This window comes from Triturus cristatus, chromosome 8 (assembly GCF_964204655.1).
Source record: "Triturus cristatus chromosome 8, aTriCri1.1, whole genome shotgun sequence".
In the NCBI taxonomy this organism is placed as follows: Eukaryota; Metazoa; Chordata; class Amphibia; order Caudata; family Salamandridae; genus Triturus; species Triturus cristatus.
In genome coordinates this window covers 272,654,953-272,678,133 of record NC_140591.1, presented here as the reverse complement: position 1 = coordinate 272,678,133, position 23,181 = coordinate 272,654,953, and the positions used below count along the sequence as shown (strand labels likewise).

General features: G+C 43.3%; 1 protein-coding gene across 4 annotated transcripts in view; it reads left to right on the top strand.

Moving 5' to 3' along the window:
• ALKBH8 (alkB homolog 8, tRNA methyltransferase) overlaps positions 1–23,181 on the top strand; it is a 438,016-nt gene that overhangs the window by 41,411 nt on the left and 373,424 nt on the right. For 3 of the 4 annotated variants that reach the window (XM_085621497.1, XM_085621495.1, XM_085621496.1), the window contains exon 3: positions 19,009–19,249. In XM_085621497.1, coding sequence (XP_085477623.1) covers positions 19,009–19,249 — 241 coding nt within the window. Of the gene's footprint in view, positions 1–2,181; positions 2,213–19,008; positions 19,250–23,181 lie in introns of all 4 variants that reach the window. The other variant, XM_085621498.1, reaches the window with a different exon arrangement.

The following is a 23,181-nucleotide window of genomic DNA, read 5'->3' as shown; positions in this document are numbered from 1 at the left end:
CCATAATAACAACCCATTCGCCGATTGTATCAGTAACTGGGTCCGATACATCGACGATGTTTTCATGGTATGGTCAGGGGATGAGCAAAAGCTACAATCTTTTGTAAATTGGCTTAACAACAGGACTCCGGATATAAAATTCAGTATGAACTGTTCCAAAACCAAAATGCCTTTCTTGGACGTTGAGGTTTACCCAACGAATGGACGTCTTACGACGACGTTATACAAGAAAGATACGGACCGAAATCGAGCGCTACATTATTCTAGCAACCACCCACGTAGCCTAAGAGAGAACTTGCCCTATGGGCAATTCCTGCGCATTCGCCGGAATTGCTCATTTAAAGATGAATATTTTTTACATGCAGAGAAGCTTAAGGCGAACCTTATGGCTAGAGGTTACCCGAAAAAGCTTTTGAAAAGAGCTATAAAAAGAGCATGGTGGACACCAAGAGAAACATTACTGGAAAGACGTGTAAAATCACAAACGGAGAGAATGGTCTGCGTCTCGACATTCAATCCAACATCAAATTGGTTTAAGAAAACTATTAACCAAAACTGGCATCTGATCAAAAACCTGGACAACACATTCAATGAGAGACCGCTATTTGCATTTAGGAAAGATAAAAACATAGCCAACCATGTAGTGCGAGCTGCACTACCTAAGACTAAAAGCACCGATATAAGAACCATGTTGTGCCTACCGCCCATAAAAGGTCATCACAGATGCGGTACATGTATTTGCTGCGACTCAACCATTGAAGGAGATCTATTTGCCCACAATGGGATTTATTGGAAACATGAGAGCTTCTCCAATTGTAAATCTAAGTTTGTAGTCTATGGCATCAGTTGCCCATGCAATAAACTTTATATTGGCAAGACTAATCAAGAGATAAGGTTCCGAATCCAGCAACACAAGTCTCGGATTCGCAAATGTGTTCCAAATGCACCCCTAGTGAATCACTGGGAGATGCTAAAACATACTGAAATAGATTTCAAATGGTCAGTGATATTAAAAATTGAACAAGACCAGAGAGGCGGAGACTTGGACACTAAATTATTACAGAGAGAAGCCATGCTCATTATTAAATTCAATACGTCGGTAGATGGACTGAATGAACTCTCCGAGATATATAATCTATGAGTGGTATCTATTCAGTCACTGAGCTTAACCTTGTCCTTTTACCACAGATGAGAAACACTTGAATGCATATGCGCAGTTGGTCCCCCATGGAGCTGACTCCTCATATTCACGACACGATTGGATGCAGTCCAACCAGCGCTTCCCACTTTGCCCCACCTCTGACATAATACACTCTACTGATATAATATACTGCAGGCATATTGCGCAGAGGCGGCGTTGAGCTGGAAGTCTTCCCACGCTCAAGTTTGTACTTGATATAGCCCGAGTATTATCTTTTTCAAAACACACGCGCGAGCTTTGGCGCTTCTGCATTTTGCCAACTTTGTTCAAACCACAGACTCTCCAAACACCGGTGGACAGACTACGATTCCCAGAAGCCTGTTAACCACGCCCGTTCACGTATGGATTAAAGTTGCCCCAATAGGAGCACAGCTACCTTACGGGTGATTCACTCCCTGAGAAACAGAGACACGGACAACGCCGGCTCTCCAGGTAACATTGCCTCGCGTTCTAATCTGTTCTCACGAACTCCGCAAGACTATCTTGGAATCAGTATTCTGACGCAGACCCCCTTCTCCTTTAGAGCTCTTTACTGTGACCGAACCCTTAAACGGCCGGTGAACCTCACGCCTTGTGAGTCCTCGCTCGGGAAATTCAGACGACCGAGGTGCAGCTGAGTCTTCCATTCTCTCCTCCTCCGGAGGTAAGCGCTCTAAGACCTTCTTCAAAATATTTAAATATTTCGGTTCCACTAATTGTTTGCAACAGGACGCGCCTTTCATTTCATGTTGCCCTTGCTTTCAGATCTCGTTCTGAACCCATCAACGCGAATAAACCCGTGGTGGTTTCTGATTTTAGGCAAAATCACGTTCAGTCAACCAGACACCGCTTCACACACCCGTAAGCCTTCCTATAATAACTAGACTACGTGTTTATTGTCGTTTTTATGTTTGTATGGGTGTGTCTATCACTAACTAAGTGGCTATCTAGATTACACTTCATAGAAATAGGTAACCAAGCTGGTGTTCCTTTTTCTTTAGAGTTGTGGCTGAGTTCTCCTTAAAGACTAAGGTAAGACTCCCCTTTTGACCTTGCGGTTGTTCGCTCACTTAGTGGGTCAGCTTAGTAAATTTTCTTTCTCTGCTTTGTTTTCAGTCCTATGTCGGTCCTGATGAGAATCCCTGCCAACTAAGGGATTCGAAACGCGTAGACCTTGTTTTTCTATGGTCAATCTTGTAAAAAACAGCATTTAAGCTTCATCATTATGTTCAGTAGTGGTTTAATGGCCTATGTGTAAAGACTATTAATTATACATTTCTGTTATAAGTCGCATGTTATTGTGGATGCATGAGTAGTATGAGTGGTATGAATGTTGCCCTTATGGGTGAGTGTATGAATGAACACAGTGGTGTCTAAATGTTTCCAATATTGTCATCTTTAAGTTAAGTCCTTCATGTGCTGTCTAATGAATATGTACTGTTTCAGTTTTAAATGTTTTTGATCGTGAACTAAAAAGGATTTTCACAGGATTAAATCCAACGAAATAATTGGTTGTTAGTGCTCTTGTTTCATTCAGGTCACGGTAATTTGTAGGTTAATTTACACGCAGCATTGGCTTGTTTATTGCTCTTTTATTGGCCATAGATACCAGCACTGGATAAATTATGGTGCAAGCAGCTCTACCAGTAAAAGAGGGGATCTGTACCCCATTCCAAAAACTTTTTTCTCTCAAACATAAGCAGATCATATTTAAAGATAAGTGTAAAATACAGATTGGTCAAAGATTAACTGTCTGTCAGGAAGCACATAAACTATGATGTATCCTCAAGGGGGGTGTTTCTAGGGACCTGGGTTGCCAGAGCATTATGGAACTGCAGGAACTTAAATGCCCCGTACTTGTAGTTTAAATCCCTCTTGGAGGTCTACCATGGTTTTGGGCCCGTCTTCTCCCTTTAAAAGTCACCCAATTTGCTAATCCCATTTACCAAAGCTCAGCAAACTCCCAAGCTCTCGGAGCAGATCACTATCCCATAAAATAGTTTCTCTTGTTAGGGTCTACTCCACTTATGTTGACATACTACTCTGTCCCGGGATCGGATCACTGCCAGAGTGTGCTGTGGTAGTGATGTGCAGCTACTACATATATTTAACGTAGCCTGGTAACTCCTGTCACTCATCGCGTGTCTGTCTACTCTCAGGGAGATCTCATCCAGAGGGGAAAAAACCCAATCATTAACTGTCAACAGTTAAGATGCTCAGTAGTAATCCTGGTCATCGGGAGAGCCATTCCGCAGTCTTACACTCCCTTAGTAAATTTCCCATGGGCGATAATAGCTGGTTTCCAATCCCATATCAATACGTGCACTTCCGGCAAGAGTTTTTATTGTTAACATCATTATCTCTGGCGTTGGACACAACCTTTTGATTTTACTAAAATATATGTAATATATTTACATGTAGGGGCTTTTAGTCACCTCTCTTCATCCATTGGTCTGTTGTTCTGTCATTCACATGTTGCTTCCGCGCAGTACAGCATATAGATTGGGGCAGTGGATCAGCCTACTTAAGCCGTGGGTGTGAGAAGTTGGCCTGGTATATGCTGTCCACTAGTTATAGTGAGCACCTTGCACCAGTTCAAACAACTCTTATTGATGATTAGGTTTAAGACCACCTTTTTTGAAAGCTATACTAGTGGTAGCTATGGAGAGCAGCCTTCAGGCTACGTCTCGTAGGAATGTAAAGCAGCTTTGTTTACCAGATTATAACCTCTTTAATGACAAAATGAAAGGAGAACCACACAAGGTATATATACAAAATATATGTATTTATTGCTAAACACTCTCTACTAACCTATTTATGAGATTAGAGAGCAAGGCACACAATATTACAGTTCTAAAACGACAGTAAATAGCACAATATACAATGGGCCCCAGGGGGAGAACAAACCATATATTAAGAAAGTGGTATAAGAACCACAACTTGACTAGACACAGTGCCTGGAGCACGTAGAATCGCTGGGACCCCAATGAACCACCTAAGGTAGTGACACAGGGGACCCACGGGGGACGCGTGCAGTGTGAGAACACAGCCGTGAGCTCCGTACAATCCTATGGGAAAGTCGCGGTTGGAATTTTAGAGATTAAGGACACTTGGCGCAAACCCCTTCAGACTCAGAAGGTTCTAAGGCCAGCAGCCATGTGAGCACTGAAGTACTTGTGTTACCTAACCCAGCGAAGGCGGGTGCATAGGAGTCAAATGGTGTTGGGAATCTTCAATGTCTTCAATGGAGAGTTGCTGAAAAGTGCTGCTGCCTTGGAAAGGAAAAGTGTCCGGTGTGATCCAAGCCTGGATCGAAGATGTGAAGAACCTGAAAGCAGAGGGGACAGAGCCTGGGTCACTTGCCAGTGACCAGAGGCACGATGGATGAATGCCCACCGATGTCGGGTGTTTCAGGTGCGATGAGGTGAAGCTTGACTCCACTGCCACGGAGCCCAGGAGGCGTCGACGACGGACACAGTCTGCAGGCGAGCTGTCCCATGAAGGATGCCGGGTGCCGGGGGGGGGGGGTCGGTGTGTGGATTGGAGACCAACAAGCCTTGGCAACGGCAACCCACACAGTGAGAGAAGAACGGCTTCGATGTGGACCAGCAAGGTCCTGTGGACTCCCCAAGCGATGGAGAGTCAGGGCACGTCTGGAGCAACCAGGTAAGCCAGTTGAAAGTCAAAGTACCCTTCTCAGGGACCCACATGTCGACGGACAAAGGATCGCAAAGGGACGTCGAGATAAACCACTAAATACCAGCCCACGGGTCACTTGAGGAGTGTAGGCCAGTAATCTTCGGTGGAATCACTGCTCGGGGTCTGGACTACAAGTAGCCCAAAGCACAGCCTCAGGGATTGCCAAGAAGAATATGCTGCTGCAAATGTGCACGGTGTCCAGGGGTTCGGGTTGCATGGACCCCAGGAGGGCTTTGGATCTCAGGATTGCTGAGAGCACGGATCGGCCTCGGGGAAGCTTGGAAACCCACCTCCTGTGTTGCAAAGCCTTCAGAGTCCTCCAGGAGCTGCGTAGTTGCAAACCGGACAGATGCGTCTTTGGTGCCTGCCTTGCAGGGGAGTAACTCCTTTACTCTAAGGGAGATTCTTCCATCATCCAACGTCATGTAGATAGTAGAAGTTATTGGATTCTGTAGCAGAGTTTCATCCAGGTAAATCTAAAGTCCTGTAGTCAGGGGTTCCTACTTTATACCCAAGGAAGGGTTGGGACAAACTCTGGGGACCCACCTATGGGAGGGTCAGGACAGACGGGTGGCTACACCCATATCCTTTGTCCAGTTTTGCACCAGACCAGGGGCTGGGGATGTATGACGATTCAACGCAAACAAACACAACGCACACCACTACATCGCATTCATTACATCGCACACACCGTTACATAGCATGCATTCACCACGCAAACCACAACATCGCACAATGCCTTCACACGCATGCAAAAGACATTTACAACGCACACCAAGACCGCGCATTCCAGCACTCCGCCCGACACTCACGGCAAAACAGTACCGTACACTAACATAAACCCTAAGCCCTAACCCTAAAGCCTAAAACACGTACATACACGCCCCCTAACCCTAAGCCCTAACCCAAAAGCCTAAAACACTAGCCTATACGCCCCCTAACCCTAAGCCCTAACCCTAAAGCCTAAAACACTAGCATACACGCCTCCTAACCCTAAGCCCTAACCCTAAAGCCTAAAACACTCCCATATACAACAATTAACCCTAAGCCCTAAAACCTAAACCCCCCCCCCCTCCACTGCACTACCCATAAACTACCCTAAACCCTAAAACAGCGTCGACCTTACCTGGTTCCAACGTTGTCTCCCCTGCCGCCCGTGTACCCGCGCCTGCGTTCTAACAGCGCCCGCGATGCAATGGCACCCGCGATGGAACGTCGTGCGTAGTGAACGCACGCGGCGTAACGTCGCGTGCGTTGTGATGGCATGCGATGTAAGCGCATGCGATGCGACGCATGCGTTGCGATGGGTGTTCCCCGGGGCTGGTAGCCCCTGCAACCGGTTTGAGCTGGACTATGCACATGGACACCAAATGTTCCCCCAGTGCAGACATCAAAGCACTCTTGGAGTGCACCCACCCAGCCCCAACACACTAAAGCCTGTCTGGGAGGTGGTCACACCTCCCTGTGACTGGAAACCTATTGTCCAGGCAACCCCTGCCTGAGTTTCGTCCAGCAGCAGGAGGGCAGACTTGTGTCTGTGGCTGGCAGCATCCATTTTGTGATGCCAGGGTCTGTAAAGCTGGCACCGGGTGTACCGGTGCTGTCATGTTTCTCCCTCTAGTAGGGTGGAATCATACCTCCCACATCAGTTACTGGTGTGGAGGGATGATTCCAAGGTGTTTGACACCAAACACAACATGTTTCCGGGCAGCCATTCCAAAGTTAGCATTTACCGCAAGGTTATAATGCACTTAAGAGTATATGGTTTGGCTGCATCACAAACAACCCTGAAATAAAGGTTCCGAAAGCTGCAGAGGGGCTAGGCTCATGCATGGGCACCCTCTCACATAAAACCCAGCACCCTGCCTTCAGGATTGATAAGGCCTGCCATAGGGGTGACTGATAGGTTTATATGTGCAGTGATATGGATAGATATAGGGAACCTATATCTAAGGGGAGCATACACCACCTTACACAGGCTGGTGTAGCAGACCTGTTGTGTCATTTTAAATGGTCTTTCAGGGGTGGCATAATACATGCTGCAGCCCCTGAGAGACCTCTGGGGTACCTATGCCCTAGGTACATAGTATACCATATACTAGGGACTTATAAGGGTACCCCAGAATCCAATCTGTGGTGTACCTAAAGTACATGCAATCAGTTTAGAGAGGAAGCAGGGAGGCTGGGGCCCTGAATAGCAGGGTCCCAGCCAGACTAAAGTCGAAAAACAGTGAAACATCAGCGGGGGTAACCATAAGAAGCAGATCCTACTCTCCTACAGTGGGTTAACTTCACTTTGAGTGACTGCATTTTGCTCTTTCACAAGGAGCAATTCTGCATACAAACTAATTTCCTTCAGTGCCAGCGTTTTTGTTTTTACTTTCTAATTACTCTAATGTTGCCTTTGTGTTTAGAGGCTGATATGATAGCAGGAGGCATTTGATGGGAACACAGGGTACATTCCATCTTTACCAGATCCCATCTCCTGCCAATACTGTTATACATTCCTTTTGGAGTGTTTTGCCCTTCTGACTGCTGCTATTTCACAGCATTTCAGATAGTGTCTGTTTGAAACTGTCCCTTTTACTTCTTTCTTTCTTTCTTTTGTTCTTTCTTTTTCTTTTGTTCTTTCTTTTCTTCTTTTTTCTTTTCCCTTTTTCTTTTACCTCCTTTCTCTTTTCCTTCATGCTTTTCTTCTTTCTCATTCTTTCCTTCTTTTTCCTTCTTTATTTCTTCCTCTTTCCTTCTTTCTGCAGTCTTATTTTTCCTTTTTCCTCCCTTATTTTTCACTTTCTTTCTCATTTTCTTTTTCTCTTTCCTTCTTTCTTTGTTTCTCTTTTTCTTTCCTTAATTTCCTTCCTTCTTTCCTCATTTCCTTCACTCCTTATTTCTTTCTTTCCTTCTTTCTTTCTTTCCTGTCTTCTTTCTTTTGCTTTCCTTCTTTCTTCTCTTCTTTGTTGCCTTCTGTCTTGCCTATTTTCTTCCTTGCCTTCTTTCTTGTCTGCTTTTTTTCTTTGCCTCTTTCTTTCTTTGTTTCTTTCTTTCTCAAAGGCAAGAGACTTGCATCCATTGCCAGACTGATTGACTTTTTTAGGTCTGTGTTAGGAAAAACCTCTTGAGTTTGCTAAAATGATGTGTATAACATAGCACCTTATAGGGGTTTGAGCCAGACTTCATCCATTAGTCTGTGGTTGGTGTAATTAACACATTTTTCTTCCACCCACTCCAGCATGCATTGAGAGACAATGCATAAGTCCACTTCAGCCATAGGTTGACTTCACTACAAGTGAAAGCATGCCTCCCTTTCACAAGGAACACATCCACACACAAAGTAGTTCTCTTCAGTGCCTGGAGTGTATGGAAATGTGAGGTTTTCTGAGACCCAAAAACCTTTTTTGCCAGTAGCAAAGATTTTTTTTTTGTATGATGAAGGACCAACATAGTCTGAAACAATAAAGTTTTGAAAAACCCATAAAAAGGCAAAACAATAATTGCCAGATTGCTGGCGGCCAACTCCAGACCTCTTGGTTTTGCCAGTGCTTGTTATATAATATCAGGACGGAAGCTGGAGGTGATATAAGCGGGAGAGAACAAATAGTGAAACATACAGCTGTAAAGCAGACAAAAGCGCACAGTTCTTAGTGGTATGACCCAAATGAAGAGAACGGCAGAATGAGAACAGAGATTAGAGAAGAGTAGCTTTGTGAAATTTATATGGGTGATAACAGCAGAGAATTCCAGAGGCAGTGGCCGGTGACAAAGGATGAACAATGTTTAAGGCATAAATGTTCAAAAGTGAGGGCAGTGGGAAGGAATGAATTAGCAAAGCAGAAGGTACATGAGGGACGTTAGAGGATGAGTCAGTCTTTAAGATAAAAAAGGCCGGGGGTGATACAAAGAGCAGTGAACATTACAGAAATTTGAAGGCACTACGTGTCCCTACTGAGAACCAATAATGACAGCACTGGAAAGTAAGACAGTGCATTTTGAGACCACAAACAAGTAAGATGGTCAGATGCTGAATATTGGATTTTATGGATCTGAAAAAGACTGAGCTTCAATTATAGGGTATTGCAGTAGTTCAGTGGAAGAGAGACATGGGTGTCTGTTGTTGTCTTTTGGTGACTGTATCAAGAAGAGGAAACATTTCCCAGTTCAAGTTGAAGAAAGCAGTAGGTGTTGACAGCATTAATCTAGGCCAGAAGCGAAACGGACTCCTCAAGCTTGACTCCTACTTTCTTCACAATTGTGGCAGACAATGTATATTGCCAATGGAAGGTAACCAGAAGTAGCACTCTAAGCCTGCCTTCTGCCACTGATTAGCAGAATTTCTGACATACCTGCTCAAGCTGGAGAGCCCTGTCCCTCTTCCAGCTGACAATAATAGATGTTGAAGAGTTTAAGGATGGAAATGTTGTAATGGTCAATCCAGAAGAGGATTTCGGTGTCATCTGAGAAGCAGTGGAACCCAAAGTTAAAATACAGTGTCCGCAAAGCCAGAGGCTGTTCGCAGAAAGCAAAAAGCGCAAAGAAAAAGAAAAGAGCCATGGCTAACAGCGCATGAGATAGTGTATGTGTGTTAGTGAAAAGGGAATGGGGAATTAGAGAGTGGTCATTCAAGAATAACAAAACCCAGGCAAGGCCCCCTCAAGATTCCAGATACAACTAGGTAGTGAAGAAAGATCTTGTTGGGGACCATGTTAAAGTTGCCTAGAGGTCAAGAAGGACGAAAACAACAGTGTCCACTTTGTCATGGATAAGGCAAGAGTCACCCTGGACCAAGCCAGTACAACTCTGATGTCGTAACACAGCCTGGCAGTGTTCAAAGAAGTTCAGAGCCTCAAGGAAGGTGGTGAGCCAAGATTAAATGGATTTGTTCATGATTTTTTTCCGAGCTGATAAGAAACGAGTGCGGCAAAAGTGAAGGGGATTGGCAGGATCTAGAGATTATATCTTGACGAGCGAATTGATCACTACACATTTCAGGTAAATGTAAGGAGCAACCACATAAGGATCACATGCTATTCTTATTAGAGTGGAAGACATTAAGAACATCCCATCTCTATCCAGGTGGTGTCACTACACATGAATTAAGTATAGCATTTCGTTAACATGAAACAGGCTCTGACCAATTTGCCAATTCTAAATTGAAGTGAGGTATTTAACAAGAGCAAACCCTAGTTCGTAGGCCAAAATGATAAATTGAAAAGGCACTACTAAGCTGAGAGATGCTTACATAGCGCAAGATAAGGATGAAACAGCAATGGTGGGACAATATTGCTACTCAAAAAGTTTCCAGGAACTTTAATGAGACATAATGCAGAATGGTGTTAGTTTCAGTGAAAATACAAGACAGAGATCATGCTAGGAACTGTATGTATTGAATCACGATTTAACAGTATTTTGTAATCGGGTGAGGAATTAATTTCTACGTGGAGATGAGCAACAATTACTTCTAGCAGGGGAATGGAATATTGCAATGGAGCCACTAAAGAACTGATCAGGGAGACCAGATATTGGGAAAAACAAAGATAAGGGAGGGTTTGATTAGTCTCATGAAAGACCTAGCGTTGACAACTATGGAGGTTAATACGCTATACAAGAAAGGAATACACATTCCTATTGTGTACCCGTGACAAACAGGCAAATTGACTATTTTCGAACGTCTAGAACACCTCTTCAGTCAGTGGGGGTAAGCGAGATAAACTCATGATGAATATCTAACCACTTTCCAGTAAGTTACAGTGACAAGAGGAAAAGAAAAGTCTGATTTTAGGAGATGAAGACGGGATTTCTGTAACTAAAGTGATCCAAGGGAAAGCAATATTCTAAAAGTAAAATACACAAGAGTTCCTAAGCAAGAATGAGAATCCAATGGTCTTATATAGTTCTTTATGGGGGGGTTAATTAGAGGCTTATTTGAGGGGATATTATTGATGTAACAGGCAGAACAAAAAGTGGTATCACAGGCAGAAAACTAAACCTAGAGAAAAGATATAAAAGAATTGACCTATAGCTCCAAAACAACATATGCTGCTGTGTGTCTACTTAAATAAACTAAAAGGAAGCATGTGCTGAATGTGAAAATAGTGAAATATGGCTTGTTTAAGATTATACAGATTATGAGGAAAAGCTGTGGAAAATGCTGGCTGTGTAGAGAAGATAAAACGAGGCCACCCATTCAAAGAAATGCCCAGTGGCAGATACCCAAAGATGGATTCACAGTACAATTCTTTCAGGCATGTGGCAAAGAGGTAGACATTGGTTGCGTTATATTTGAAGATAATGGAAACTGGGAAACTCTAAGTACAGCAAAACTGAAATCAAAGAGGTCTACCATGGCCTCTCAACCCCTCCTCCTTGATTTCCCACATGGGCTGGCTCAAGAAGCTTTACCCTTAACTTGTTTTCAGCTTGTTTGAAGAATGGAGCTCAGCCTTACTAGTTTCTTTTTATTTACTCCACCCTCAAGATTCTCCCTTGCAGTAATCCTGAAAGGTCCACCCTACATTCTTCCCTCTTTAATATGCTTATGCCACACCCCCAGCCTTTGCTTTTCATATCTGGTTTTTCAGCTTCCTTTCCGAATGCTGATAACACTCAACTACTTATTTCTCTAGGTGTCAACTCCTCTGTCGCTCAGACCCACTTTAGCGGGTATCTCTTCAGCTGTAGTGAGTTGGATGAAAGTTAGCCCTGTGAAGTTCTACTCCGACAAGAGACAGTTCTCCCTCTCTCTGTTAGTCTGACGTCTGACTGGTGCCCCACGCATCCCCTGTGTGCTACTCACCTACTCCTGCCTCCACTATATGCAATCTTGGATTTATTTATGAATCTACTTTGACTGTGAAATCTCAAATCAGTAGTTACCTCTATATATATATTTTTTTTCCTTCTGAAAACTCTCCGAAAAATGTTCCTCTGTTTCACTCATCGCCATCTCCTACTGCGGCACTGCAGTCCATGTGTTATTTCATCCGTCTAAACTTGGGGAATTCACTGTACTTGCACTTACTCATGTATCTGTTATCAAGACAGTAAGTGTTTGAAAATTCTGCAGGGTTTCATTCTGGACATCATTCACCAGACAGAACTCTCATCTCATCTCATCTTCAGTTTCAATCTCATTCTTATTCTCGCTCTTATCTCTCTCTTCTCAAATCTCATCTCTCTCATCTCTAATCTCATCTCTTAACCCTTCTTTGGCTTTCAGAAGCAAAGTGTTAACTCTTTAAAGGCCTTTGTATTTGCCACAAAAGATGTCTGAACACTTTGTTTTTAGTTTTCTGAAACATAATTTCACAAGTTCCTTCTCAAAACTAACTTTGTCCTGCCAACTATTTTCTTGTGGATCCCCAACCTGTTATACCTGCCTTGGGATTCGTAAATGTTCAAACCTCATAGCTAAAGCTTGAGAAAAATTCTGGAAAGACAAGCTGTGCATAAAAGTGATAGCTTATTTCAGGAATAAATGTCCAAAAATCCTTCACGTATTTAATATGCATTTATTGAGGTCATCAGGATTTGAGCCTGATATAACAAAGTGCATCTGACCCGTGTTTCACCCATGTGGCTGGCATTCCTGAGGCTTTCCGAAGGCCGATAGATTTATACCAAGTGCACATAGTAGTGGTTTGCATAACAAAATAACCATATAGTGCCAAATGAATATGAAATATCACATGGTGATATTAGGACAAAACATAATATAATTATAATAAAGACACAGAAAATACATATCAAAAACCAAAATTGGAAAAGAGAAGAACGAAGGCAAGTAAAAAGTGGGGAGAAAAAACAGGAAGAAAGAAGGTTAGGAAAGAAGGTGGGGAAGAAAAATTGTTACAAGTTCAATACTAGTTTTAAGATAACAGGACTCATTTATATTGTCATTTTTCTATGAAGAAAAGAGAAAAATTGATAAGCAAGTTATGCCATATTCATGTACACTACCATTAAGAAAATGCTGCTGTGATAATACAATGCAATTATTAAATCCAAAAGGTCAGTTACCAGGAGGGAAACCGCAGATAGCTTAAAATAACGTCAGGAACCCAAGATTCAGAAAAATAAACAGAGAGAAAAGATCACCAAAGCCAAAATATCAAAGAGAAAAGTCCAGAGTTCAAAGATCAAGAGCCTTTGTAGTACTCACCAAAGAGTCAAAAAATAGCTTTCCAATCTATCTTAACGAAAGAGGTAAAAAAATAATTAAGGAACTGCTCCATTGTTTAAGTACTATGAATAAGCATCACAGAGAAGAATACGTACACCTGTCTTACAGACTTATTTTGCGCAATAACGTGACGAATCCTGATGCATATTAAATTTGTGAAGAATTTTTTAACATTTATTCCTGAAATAAGCTACTATTTTTAGGCACAGCCTGTCTTTCCTGAATTATTTTTCCAATGACCTGGTGGACATTAGGGGCGTTTCCACCTGACGCTTTCCGTAGTTTTGTAATATCTAATACGGGTCCTGTCCCCCTGGTTGCGCAACACCTTTGAGCCTCACCCTTGCTCTAAGAAAACAGTATCACTAAAGCTTGAGAAGTCTACTTTTGGCCCTTATGTGTGAAACAACCCATTCAATCTTCCCCATGCATCGGAAAACCTGTCTGTTATTTGTCAGGATCTAACTCCCCTGCCTGTTTCCCCTTATGTATTAATAGCCAAGACTCCCTGTTGAGGGAGCAGTTGCGTTTCACCATTCATCCATCCATCCATTCATAAAATGAAATGAGGAGATCATATATCCATATGTTTAACTGTTATAACTTTAAAATACTTCCTCAGGTTTTAAATCTTTAGGAAAGAAATCGAGAAACTAGTGCTTGCTGTACAAGTGGAATTTATTAAGATATAACTTACAATTTAAGGTGAAAGATGATGATGATGACCAGATTGATTTGTCAATAGATCTGGAAAGGCCTTTGACAGAATAAAATAGGAAATGTGTTTAGATCAATTTTTTTTTATAAAAGAAGATATTAAAATAGAACACTTCAGGCAGTCCAAAAATCTAACTTGTGTTCAATGCAAAAATAGCAACCAGCACAGCAAATAATGAAGAGACAATTTTCACTTCAACTAAGCAGAGATCTCACTCAAAAACATCCAGTCAGAGCAGGGACATCTTAAGGATTTTGGGGGCCCTGGGCCAAACATATTTTGGGTTCTCTGTTCAAAACAGCTTTGAATTTATTATACCGTTTCAGCCCTCTTTGGTCAGGTGCACTGGCACACTTGGTCAGATACCACATGTGTTTACATCTAATAATCAGGGATAGAGACGTGTTTTCAATATTGTAACACAGCAGCACCTGCAAATAATCTCTGTGATACCCTCCTATTTCTCATATTTGAGGTCCTGTTTTAATCTAAAAGAAACGTGTTTATGGATGTTGCAGGAAACAAAGGCAACATTTCTCTACAAAATGTCTGTATAGATGTTCACACACCACTCACATTAAAATAAATTATATAAAAATGCTATTTAAAACAATACGGTTTAACAATTATTCAAGGTCACCAGGGTAAGACTCTGCAGAATAGAGCTGGCTCTATCAGGTGTCCTCCCATAAAGGCTGGGGCCCTGGGACAGAGCCCACCTTGCCCATGCCTTAAAACGTCTCTGAGTTAGAGCATGCACTGCTAAAACACATCTAGAAAAAAACATGTCTTATTGGCTTTTACATTGAACAATAACAATTGTGTATTAGAGGGCCGCAATTATTTCCAAACAATTAATAGGATTATAGTTAGAGATAACAGCAATGACAAAAGTACCTCGGGCATATTAAGAAGGACAGTTAATAAGTGTCCTTCGTAGCTGGGAGCCTTGAGACCAGACTCCTCAGATCATATGATATTTATCTGCACACCCTCACCATTTCTAGATTTCTTTTGTTTCTGCCAGCGTCGGAGGGCGGCCATTCCAGTGTTGTGACTCCCTGTCGACCATGGAGGCCTGGGAGCTCTGCACTTCGAAGCCTGTTATCTGGCAGCTCAACTTCAGTGGCTGTCCAGGTGGCTGGTCGGATAAGCACTGGCGGAGACTAAGGCAAATACTGCGCCCCTGAGCCCGACTGAGATATATATAATGTGGGGTCCTCCCCACAACTTGAGTGCGCAGAGGACTGCCTCGACTGGTCAAGATGGTGCTGCGCTCCCTGACCAAACTTCACACATATAGTAAAGGTAAGGCTCCCTACACTCCAAATATTCCACTACTAGGCCCTTACGATCAGCACTCTTGTCTGTATGGCCAAAGTCTTACGCCGTGGTCGCCAGCTGCGATTGATGCACAAGGAGATCTGTTTAATAACAATTGATTGGAATCATTTCAGGACCTGAGAGACAATTATCCGCTACATGAAGGACAATTCTTGACATATGGACTACTCACACACATTTCACGCTCCACCTGGGCAGTAGTGGATGTGAAGCAGGGGTGTGGAATTTAATAAAATATCTTCTTGTCCATGGAGCAGGTTGCTTCCTAAATTTACTTGTGTTGTAACAAAATCCACTTGTCCCTTTGGTGCCATGTAGTGTGGCGACAAATTATGGCAGCAATCTCATTATATAAGAGCTCTGATATAGCCTCTCTGCTTATGCCAGGGCTCATACCATAGTAGTGTTTGGATACTTTCAATCCCCTTATTTTGCCACGTTTCTGCAGATCTACATACTGGGGCTGAAGGTAGTGGTAAGCAATAGTTCCAGGGTTAGAATGGCATTTTGAGTCTGTGTAAACCTACTAACTTGCATGTTTTAAGGGTTTTCAATAACTTTTCTTTAAGCTCTTACCATACTGAGAAATGTTGGAAATTTACTCCTGACAATGGCAGACGTAAACCTTTTTCCAGAGTTGGGAAAAAGCGGTTCAAGGGAAGTGAACTTGCAAACACTCAGATTTTTGCATGAGGAAATCTACACATGCATATTTGCTCATGTGAAAATGCAGTTGACAAATATTTTCTAGGAGTACTATTTTTTCCCTACTCCTTTCAATTCTTGGAATTCACGAAAGCTGTATACCTGCACTTAATGCAAAGACATATACTATGGGTACACTTTTTAGGCTTTCTTTAATAATTGGGCCCCTGATTTGGTCTGGCATTGACCGTGACCTTTTGTGTTTATTAAAATTCTGTCTCTCTCTGTATCGGCTGGCTTTATTGTGAGTGACAGCATTCTGCTCTTTCAGAAGGAGCATATCGGCACACAAAGTAGTTTTGTTCACTGCCAGTAACTACTGTGGTAGTGTGTGCTTTTTGAGACAAAAAACAATTTTTGCTTTTCCCACTCCTATAAGGTTTTACAAAAACCATGCCAAAGCAAGTCACACATTGACAAAACTTAAAAGCTGACCACCAATTTCATACAAAATGGTACCTGAAATTTGCCAGTAGTTCAGCAAAAAATTTTTTTTGCCTGCTTTCATTTTTTTATTGACATTTTATATTGAAAGCAAAGAATCACCAGTCTTGCTTTCAAGCTTCTGCAAATATTTGCATAAAATCAGAGCGCATTCTGGGAGCATTATACATAGCCTCATATTGCTAAACTTTGAAAACGTGTGTACACATTTATACTGGAACCACTGCCAGTAGTGCAGTTAGAGCTTACGACATTTACTTAGAGCGCTCACCATAATAATAAATGCTTTCAATTAATGAACCATGAATACAAGTTTGAACAGCATTAAAATAGGGACAAAAATGTTACCTTAACTGCAGACAGTGCCCTTTCTTGATCCATAATGTGGTACTGCAATCTGGCAGCCAAAGGGTTTGTGCTGCAGGGGGTTGGGCCTACTTGTCCTAATAGCAAAATACACATTAAACCTTGTTGCCCTTGACCCCAAACAATAGGTCCTGGGCGTCTATCTATAGGAATTCCGCATCCCTGTGAAGCCATCAATACATGAACCAGTGCAGACACTGTATATGGGAATTAGTAGTTCTTTGTGTGAGCTGGCTTTATCAATTGCAATGTTCCCATTTGCAAGTGTCACTTTCACAGCTGCAGGAACCATGGGAGACAGAATTTGAGAGCGCACTACATGAAAAGGAATAGGCGAGACCAAGTGCTTTCTTGCGTATAATATCTCATACTGCCCGATTTAAACTCATCCATTATTTTATACAGCACCAAGTTTCTCACTCTTGCCTGGATCCTCAAAATCTTCCCAGGGGTATTTACCTCTTGACCACGCTGTAATCTGACATGAGCGGACTTTTATTAATTTTATGCTATGGGATTGTCCATCTCTGACAGAAAGCTGGACTCGTGTTTTTTGTGTTTTGGCTACTTCCACTGGTCTACCCTTCCACCCCACTTAGGAACACTATGCGTGTGCAGACGTAAAGTGCTTCCTGTATCTCGGCCATCTCCTAGACAAGAGGGCTGTCACAATAGGTGGAAGGCATCTGTGCCCTATCAGTAGAAATGTGGCACACAGTTACTCCGCGATGGGCTCATGCAGAAAATAAGACCCTTCCTAGATTGGAGAGGATTGTTTAAATATCCAGTAGTAGTGGGATGAGCCCCTGACGACATTGGGTACCAACCAGAGATGATGCACTGGCAGTTGACCTCGATTAAATAGTTGATCTATTTATTAATAGTCGATTGCAATCATTTTAGGACCTGAGAGACAATTATCTTCTACATGAAGGACAATTTTCGACAAATGGATTATTCACACAAATTTTGCGCTCCATATGTGTGATAGTGGATATCAAACCGGCAATACATAAACCAGTGCCCACAACTGTATATGGGAATTAGTAGGCACTGTGTGAGTTGGTTTTATTTATCGCAATGTTCCCATTTGCAAGTGGCACTTCAACAGCTGTGGGAAACGTGGGAGACAGAATTTGAGAGAGTACTACACATAAAGGAATGGCGAGACCACGCTCTTACCCTCCCACAATATCTCCTACTGCCCGATTTAAACAGATCCAGTTTTTATACAGCACCAAGAATATATATATCTCTGGTCTGGCTCCACAAAATCTTCCCAGGGTTATTTGCCTCTGGTCTGTTCTGTAATCGGACACCAGATGACTTTTCTTACATGGTTTGGGATTGTCCATCTGTGACAGAATACTGGACTCATGTTTTTCGTGTTTTGGCTACATGTACTGGTCTACCCTTCCAACCCATTTGGAAACACTGCATGCACAGATGTAAAGTGGTTCCCGTATCTTGGCCTTCTCCTAGCCAAGAGGGCTGCCACAAGTAGGTGGAAGGCACCAGCGCCCCATCAGTAGAAATGTGGCACACAGTGACTCTGCAATGGGCTCAAGCAGAAAGTTAGATCCTTCATAGAGAGGAGAGGAGAGAATTGTGCAACTGTGCAGAAGACTGGGATGAGCCCCTGACGACACTGGTTGCCTATCAGAGATAATGCCTCGCCCCCTTGAAGGAATATAGATTCCCTTTGTTCCCCAACGCCAAAACATCCGCCATATGTAGCATACTAACCTCGGTATAGCACTAGTGACTCAGCCCCCTTGTCCCACGCGCAACCTTGACATAAGAAGAGGGGGCAAATGCCAGGGTTGTATCCTCCCCCTAAACAGACAAGGACCCTTCTATTTCCATAGGATCCCTGATACATGTGAGGACTGCTTCCCGGTCCTTGCTATCTCCTGGATATCTGTGAAGCATTTCAACAGTGACCCTCTTCTACAATACTCCTTATATTCCACCACAGCAATCTTTAGCTCTGGATTTCCCTTGCAGTAGACTTTGTTATTCTTTCTCTACATATATTTAAGTCAGACATTATTGGCAAAGAATCATCTCTATGACTTCACACATTATTTCGACTGTTGAACTTAGGTTCTGAGATTTCTGCCCTACATGACGTTATGCTATGGTTTTTACTCAATCATGGTGGTATGTTCTATGATATTGGTGTATTATCCTGGTTACGGGGCACAGTTACATTCCTTGACTGTAAGAAAAATAGGAGACTTCGTTTTGGTTATATTCAATGCTATAATGTCAAAAATACCTTAATAAAAAAATATATTTTTAAAACTAAACTGAAAATGTAAAAACACATTTTTGAAAACAATTATTTCATTAGTACTTTTTTTCTGTTGTTAGAATCTGGTGGTGGCCAATGGCGGTCTGGGTAATGGAGTGTGCAGACAGCAGCTGCAATCTGTATTGGAGAAATGTGGAATTGTGGAAGTTCTTCTAATGCCTCCCAACAAACCATATTCCTTTGTAAGATATGGCACAATAGATGAAGCCAAAAGAGCATACACTACCCTTTGCGGAGAAGAGATCATGTCGGACGATTCCAAGCAAAAGATTTCTCTGTATCTAAACTTTGTGGAAAAAGGTATTTTGTATTTCTATGCTGTTTTTGTTGTTTACCCTGGCTTCATTTTGGGAATTGTATTTTCAAATGATTACTCATGCTTTCCATAGTTAACAATATTTGTGTGCTTTTTTCTCTATTGCTCCCAATGTTATCCATCTCTGAAACTTGTACATTTAAAACAGTTTACTTTGAGTTCTTAGATTCCCTTTGCACTTATAGATCCACTTTTCTGTACTTTGATGAATGGATGTTGGTCACATACACCGAAATGTACAGCTAGTTAGCTTTCACCTCCAAGTAAACTGATAAATTCTGAACAGCAGGGCATTAAAAGCAGTCCCTTCTTCAGTGAAAAATGGTGCTTAGCGACTTAGAAATATTCAACATTTTGCATGATCCAGGCAAGGCATTTAAGATTTAAAGGCACTTAAATTACATCTAGACTTAAGATTTAAAAGTACTCAAAATACATTTGCATATCACCATAAAATAGAAGTTGTCAACAAGGCAATAAGGAGTAACCCTGTAGATCAGCAAACCATGGGATATAACCACCTTTTTCTTTCTAGCAGTTGAGGGGTCATAAAATGCAATCCTATGGTCCAGGGTGACGTCTCTTGGCTAGATCAGGATGGTGCAGTAGGATGAGTTTTCAGTGAACCGAACAAGAGTTAGGATTAATTCCCCGACTAGACCCACCGGTAATGCAAAGTTAATAGTGACAATATAGTTTGAAAGTTGTGCAGAGGAGAAAACGCACACTTCCTGATCCACAGGTCACTGACAGTAACACTGTTTATGTTCATGTATTTTTGCTTCTGTAGCACACACTGCAAAACGTAACTTGTACACAGATTGGTCGCACACTGCTCGTCACACCAGCAAGTTGCCCCAAAGGACTGTGGTAAATGAAGTGGCGACGGCGGGTACGCCTATGCCACGATGTGTACAGAGAACAGTATGTGTTGCATTTAGCCATCCCTGGACACGTGTTTCGAGGTAGTTGCCTCTCGTCAGCAGGGAGTAGGACAGTGTAAAGGGGTGCCGCGCGGACTGCCAAAATGTGATTAAAAACAGGTCAAGTACCTCTCATGGCGCGCAGGTGCAGATCCAAGGCTCGTCAGCCCGTTAGCTCAAGGGAGCCGTAATAATTTGTACACAGATTGGTCGCACACTGCTCGTCACACCAGCAAGTTGCCCCAAAGGACTGTGGTAAATGAAGTGGCGACGGCGGGTACGCCTATGCCACGATGTGTAAAGAGAACAGTATGTGTTGCATTTAGCCATCCCTGGACACGTGTTTCGAGGTAGTTGCCTCTCGTCAGCAGGGAGTAGGACAGTGTAAAGGGGTGCCGCGTGGACTGCCAAAATGTAATTAAAAACAGGTCAAGTACCTCTCATGGCGCGCAGGTGCAGATCCAAGGCTCGTCAGCCCGTTAGCTCAAGGGAGCCGTAATAATTTGTACACAGATTGGTCGCACACTGCTCGTCACACCAGCAAGTTGCCCCAAAGGACTGTGGTAAATGAAGTGGCGACGGCGGGTACGCCTATGCCACGATGTGTAAAGAGAACAGTATGTGTTGCATTTAGCCATCCCTGGACACGTGTTTCGAGGTAGTTGCCTCTCGTCAGCAGGGAGTAGGACAGTGTAAAGCGGTGCCGCGTGGACTGCCGCGTGGCTGACGAGCTCATGGGAGGCACCTGTGCGCCAGGGAGAGGTACAGAGACCTGAGAGGATTGTGGCACCTTTCTCAGCAAACCCCAGAAGAATTTCGTTTTATCTCTACTGAAGAAGGATGAAATCCAGAAACACATGTGTCTAGAGATTAACAGCACTAACCTGCACCAACTTTGGTGAGACACTCTGCAAAATTTCAAGTAAGCATTTAAATTGAACTGCATGTACCAGGATGCAAAGGGGCGAACTGTGCTGGGAGGTAGCAGTGTGCTCCCATCCCCCTTCTGTTTCAAAAAGGCTCCCTTGAGCCACTGGGCTGACGAGCTCATGGGAGGCACCTGTGCGCCAGGGAGAGGTACAGAGACCTGAGAGGATTGTGGCAGCTTTCTCAGCAAACCCCAGAAGAATTTCGTTTTATCTCTACTGAAGAAGGATGAAATCCAGAAACACATGTGTCTAGAGATTAACAGCACTAACCTGCACCAACTTTGGTGAGACACTCTGCAAAATTTCAAGTAAGCATTTAAATTGAACTGCATGTACCAGGATGCAAAGGGGCGAACTGTGCTGGGAGGTAGCAGTGTGCTCCCATCCCCCTTCTGTTTCAAAAAGGCTCCCTTGAGCCACTGGGCTGACGACCTCATGGGAGGCACCTGTGCGCCAGTTAGAGGTACAGAGACCTGAGAGGATTGTGGCAGCTTTCTCAGCAAACCCCAGAAGAATTTCGTTTTATCTCTACTGAAGAAGGATGAAATCCAGAAACACATGTGTCTAGAGATTAACAGCACTAACCTGCACCAACTTTGGTGAGACACTCTGCAAAATTTCAAGTAAGCATTTAAATTGAACTGCATGTACCAGGATGCAAAGGGGCGAACTGTGCTGGGAGGTAGCAGTGTGCTCCCATCCCCCTTCTGTTTCAAAAAGGCTCCCTTGAGCCACTGGGCTGACGAGCTCATGGGAGGCACCTGTGCGCCAGGGAGAGGTACAGAGACCTGAGAGGATTGTGGCAGCTTTCTCAGCAAACCCCAGAAGAATTTCGTTTTATCTCTACTGAAGAAGGATGAAATCCAGAAACACATGTGTCTAGAGATTAACAGCACTAACCTGCACCAACTTTGGTGAGACACTCTGCAAAATTTCAAGTAAGCATTTAAATTGAACTGCATGTACCAGGATGCAAAGGGGCGAACTGTGCTGGGAGGTAGCAGTGTGCTCCCATCCCCCTTCTGTTTCAAAAAGGCTCCCTTGAGCCACTGGGCTGACGAGCTCATGGGAGGCACCTGTGCGCCAGGGAGAGGTACAGAGACCTGAGAGGATTGTGGCAGCTTTCTCAGCAAACCCCAGAAGAATTTCGTTTTATCTCTACTGAAGAAGGATGAAATCCAGAAACACATGTGTCTAGAGATTAACAGCACTAACCTGCACCAACTTTGGTGAGACACTCTGCAAAATTTCAAGTAAGCATTTAAATTGAACTGCATGTACCAGGATGCAAAGGGGCGAACTGTGCTGGGAGGTAGCAGTGTGCTCCCATCCCCCTTCTGTTTCAAAAAGGCTCCCTTGAGCCACTGGGCTGACGAGCTCATGGGAGGCACCTGTGCGCCAGGGAGAGGTACAGAGACCTGAGAGGATTGTGGCAGCTTTCTCAGCAAACCCCAGAAGAATTTCATTTTTATCTCTACTGAAGAAGGATGAAATCCAGAAACACATGTGTCTAGAGATTAACAGCACTAACCTGCACCAACTTTGGTGAGACACTCTGCAAAATTTCAAGTAAGCATTTAAATTGAACTGCATGTACCAGGATGCAAAGGGGCGAACTGTGCTGGGAGGTAGCAGTGTGCTCCCATCCCCCTTCTGTTTCAAAAAGGCTCCCTTGAGCCACTGGGCTGACGAGCTCATGGGAGGCACCTGTGCGCCAGGGAAAGGTACAGAGACCTGAGAGGATTGTGGCAGCTTTCTCAGCAAACCCCAGAAGAATTTCGTTTTATCTCTACTGAAGAAGGATGAAATCCAGAAACACATGTGTCTAGAGATTAACAGCACTAACCTGCACCAACTTTGGTGAGACACTCTGCAAAATTTCAAGTAAGCATTTAAATTGAACTGCATGTACCAGGATGCAAAGGGGCGAACTGTGCTGGGAGGTAGCAGTGTGCTCCCATCCCCCTTCTGTTTCAAAAAGGCTCCCTTGAGCCACTGGGCTGACGAGCTCATGGGAGGCACCTGTGCGCCAGGGAGAGGTACAGAGACCTGAGAGGATTGTGG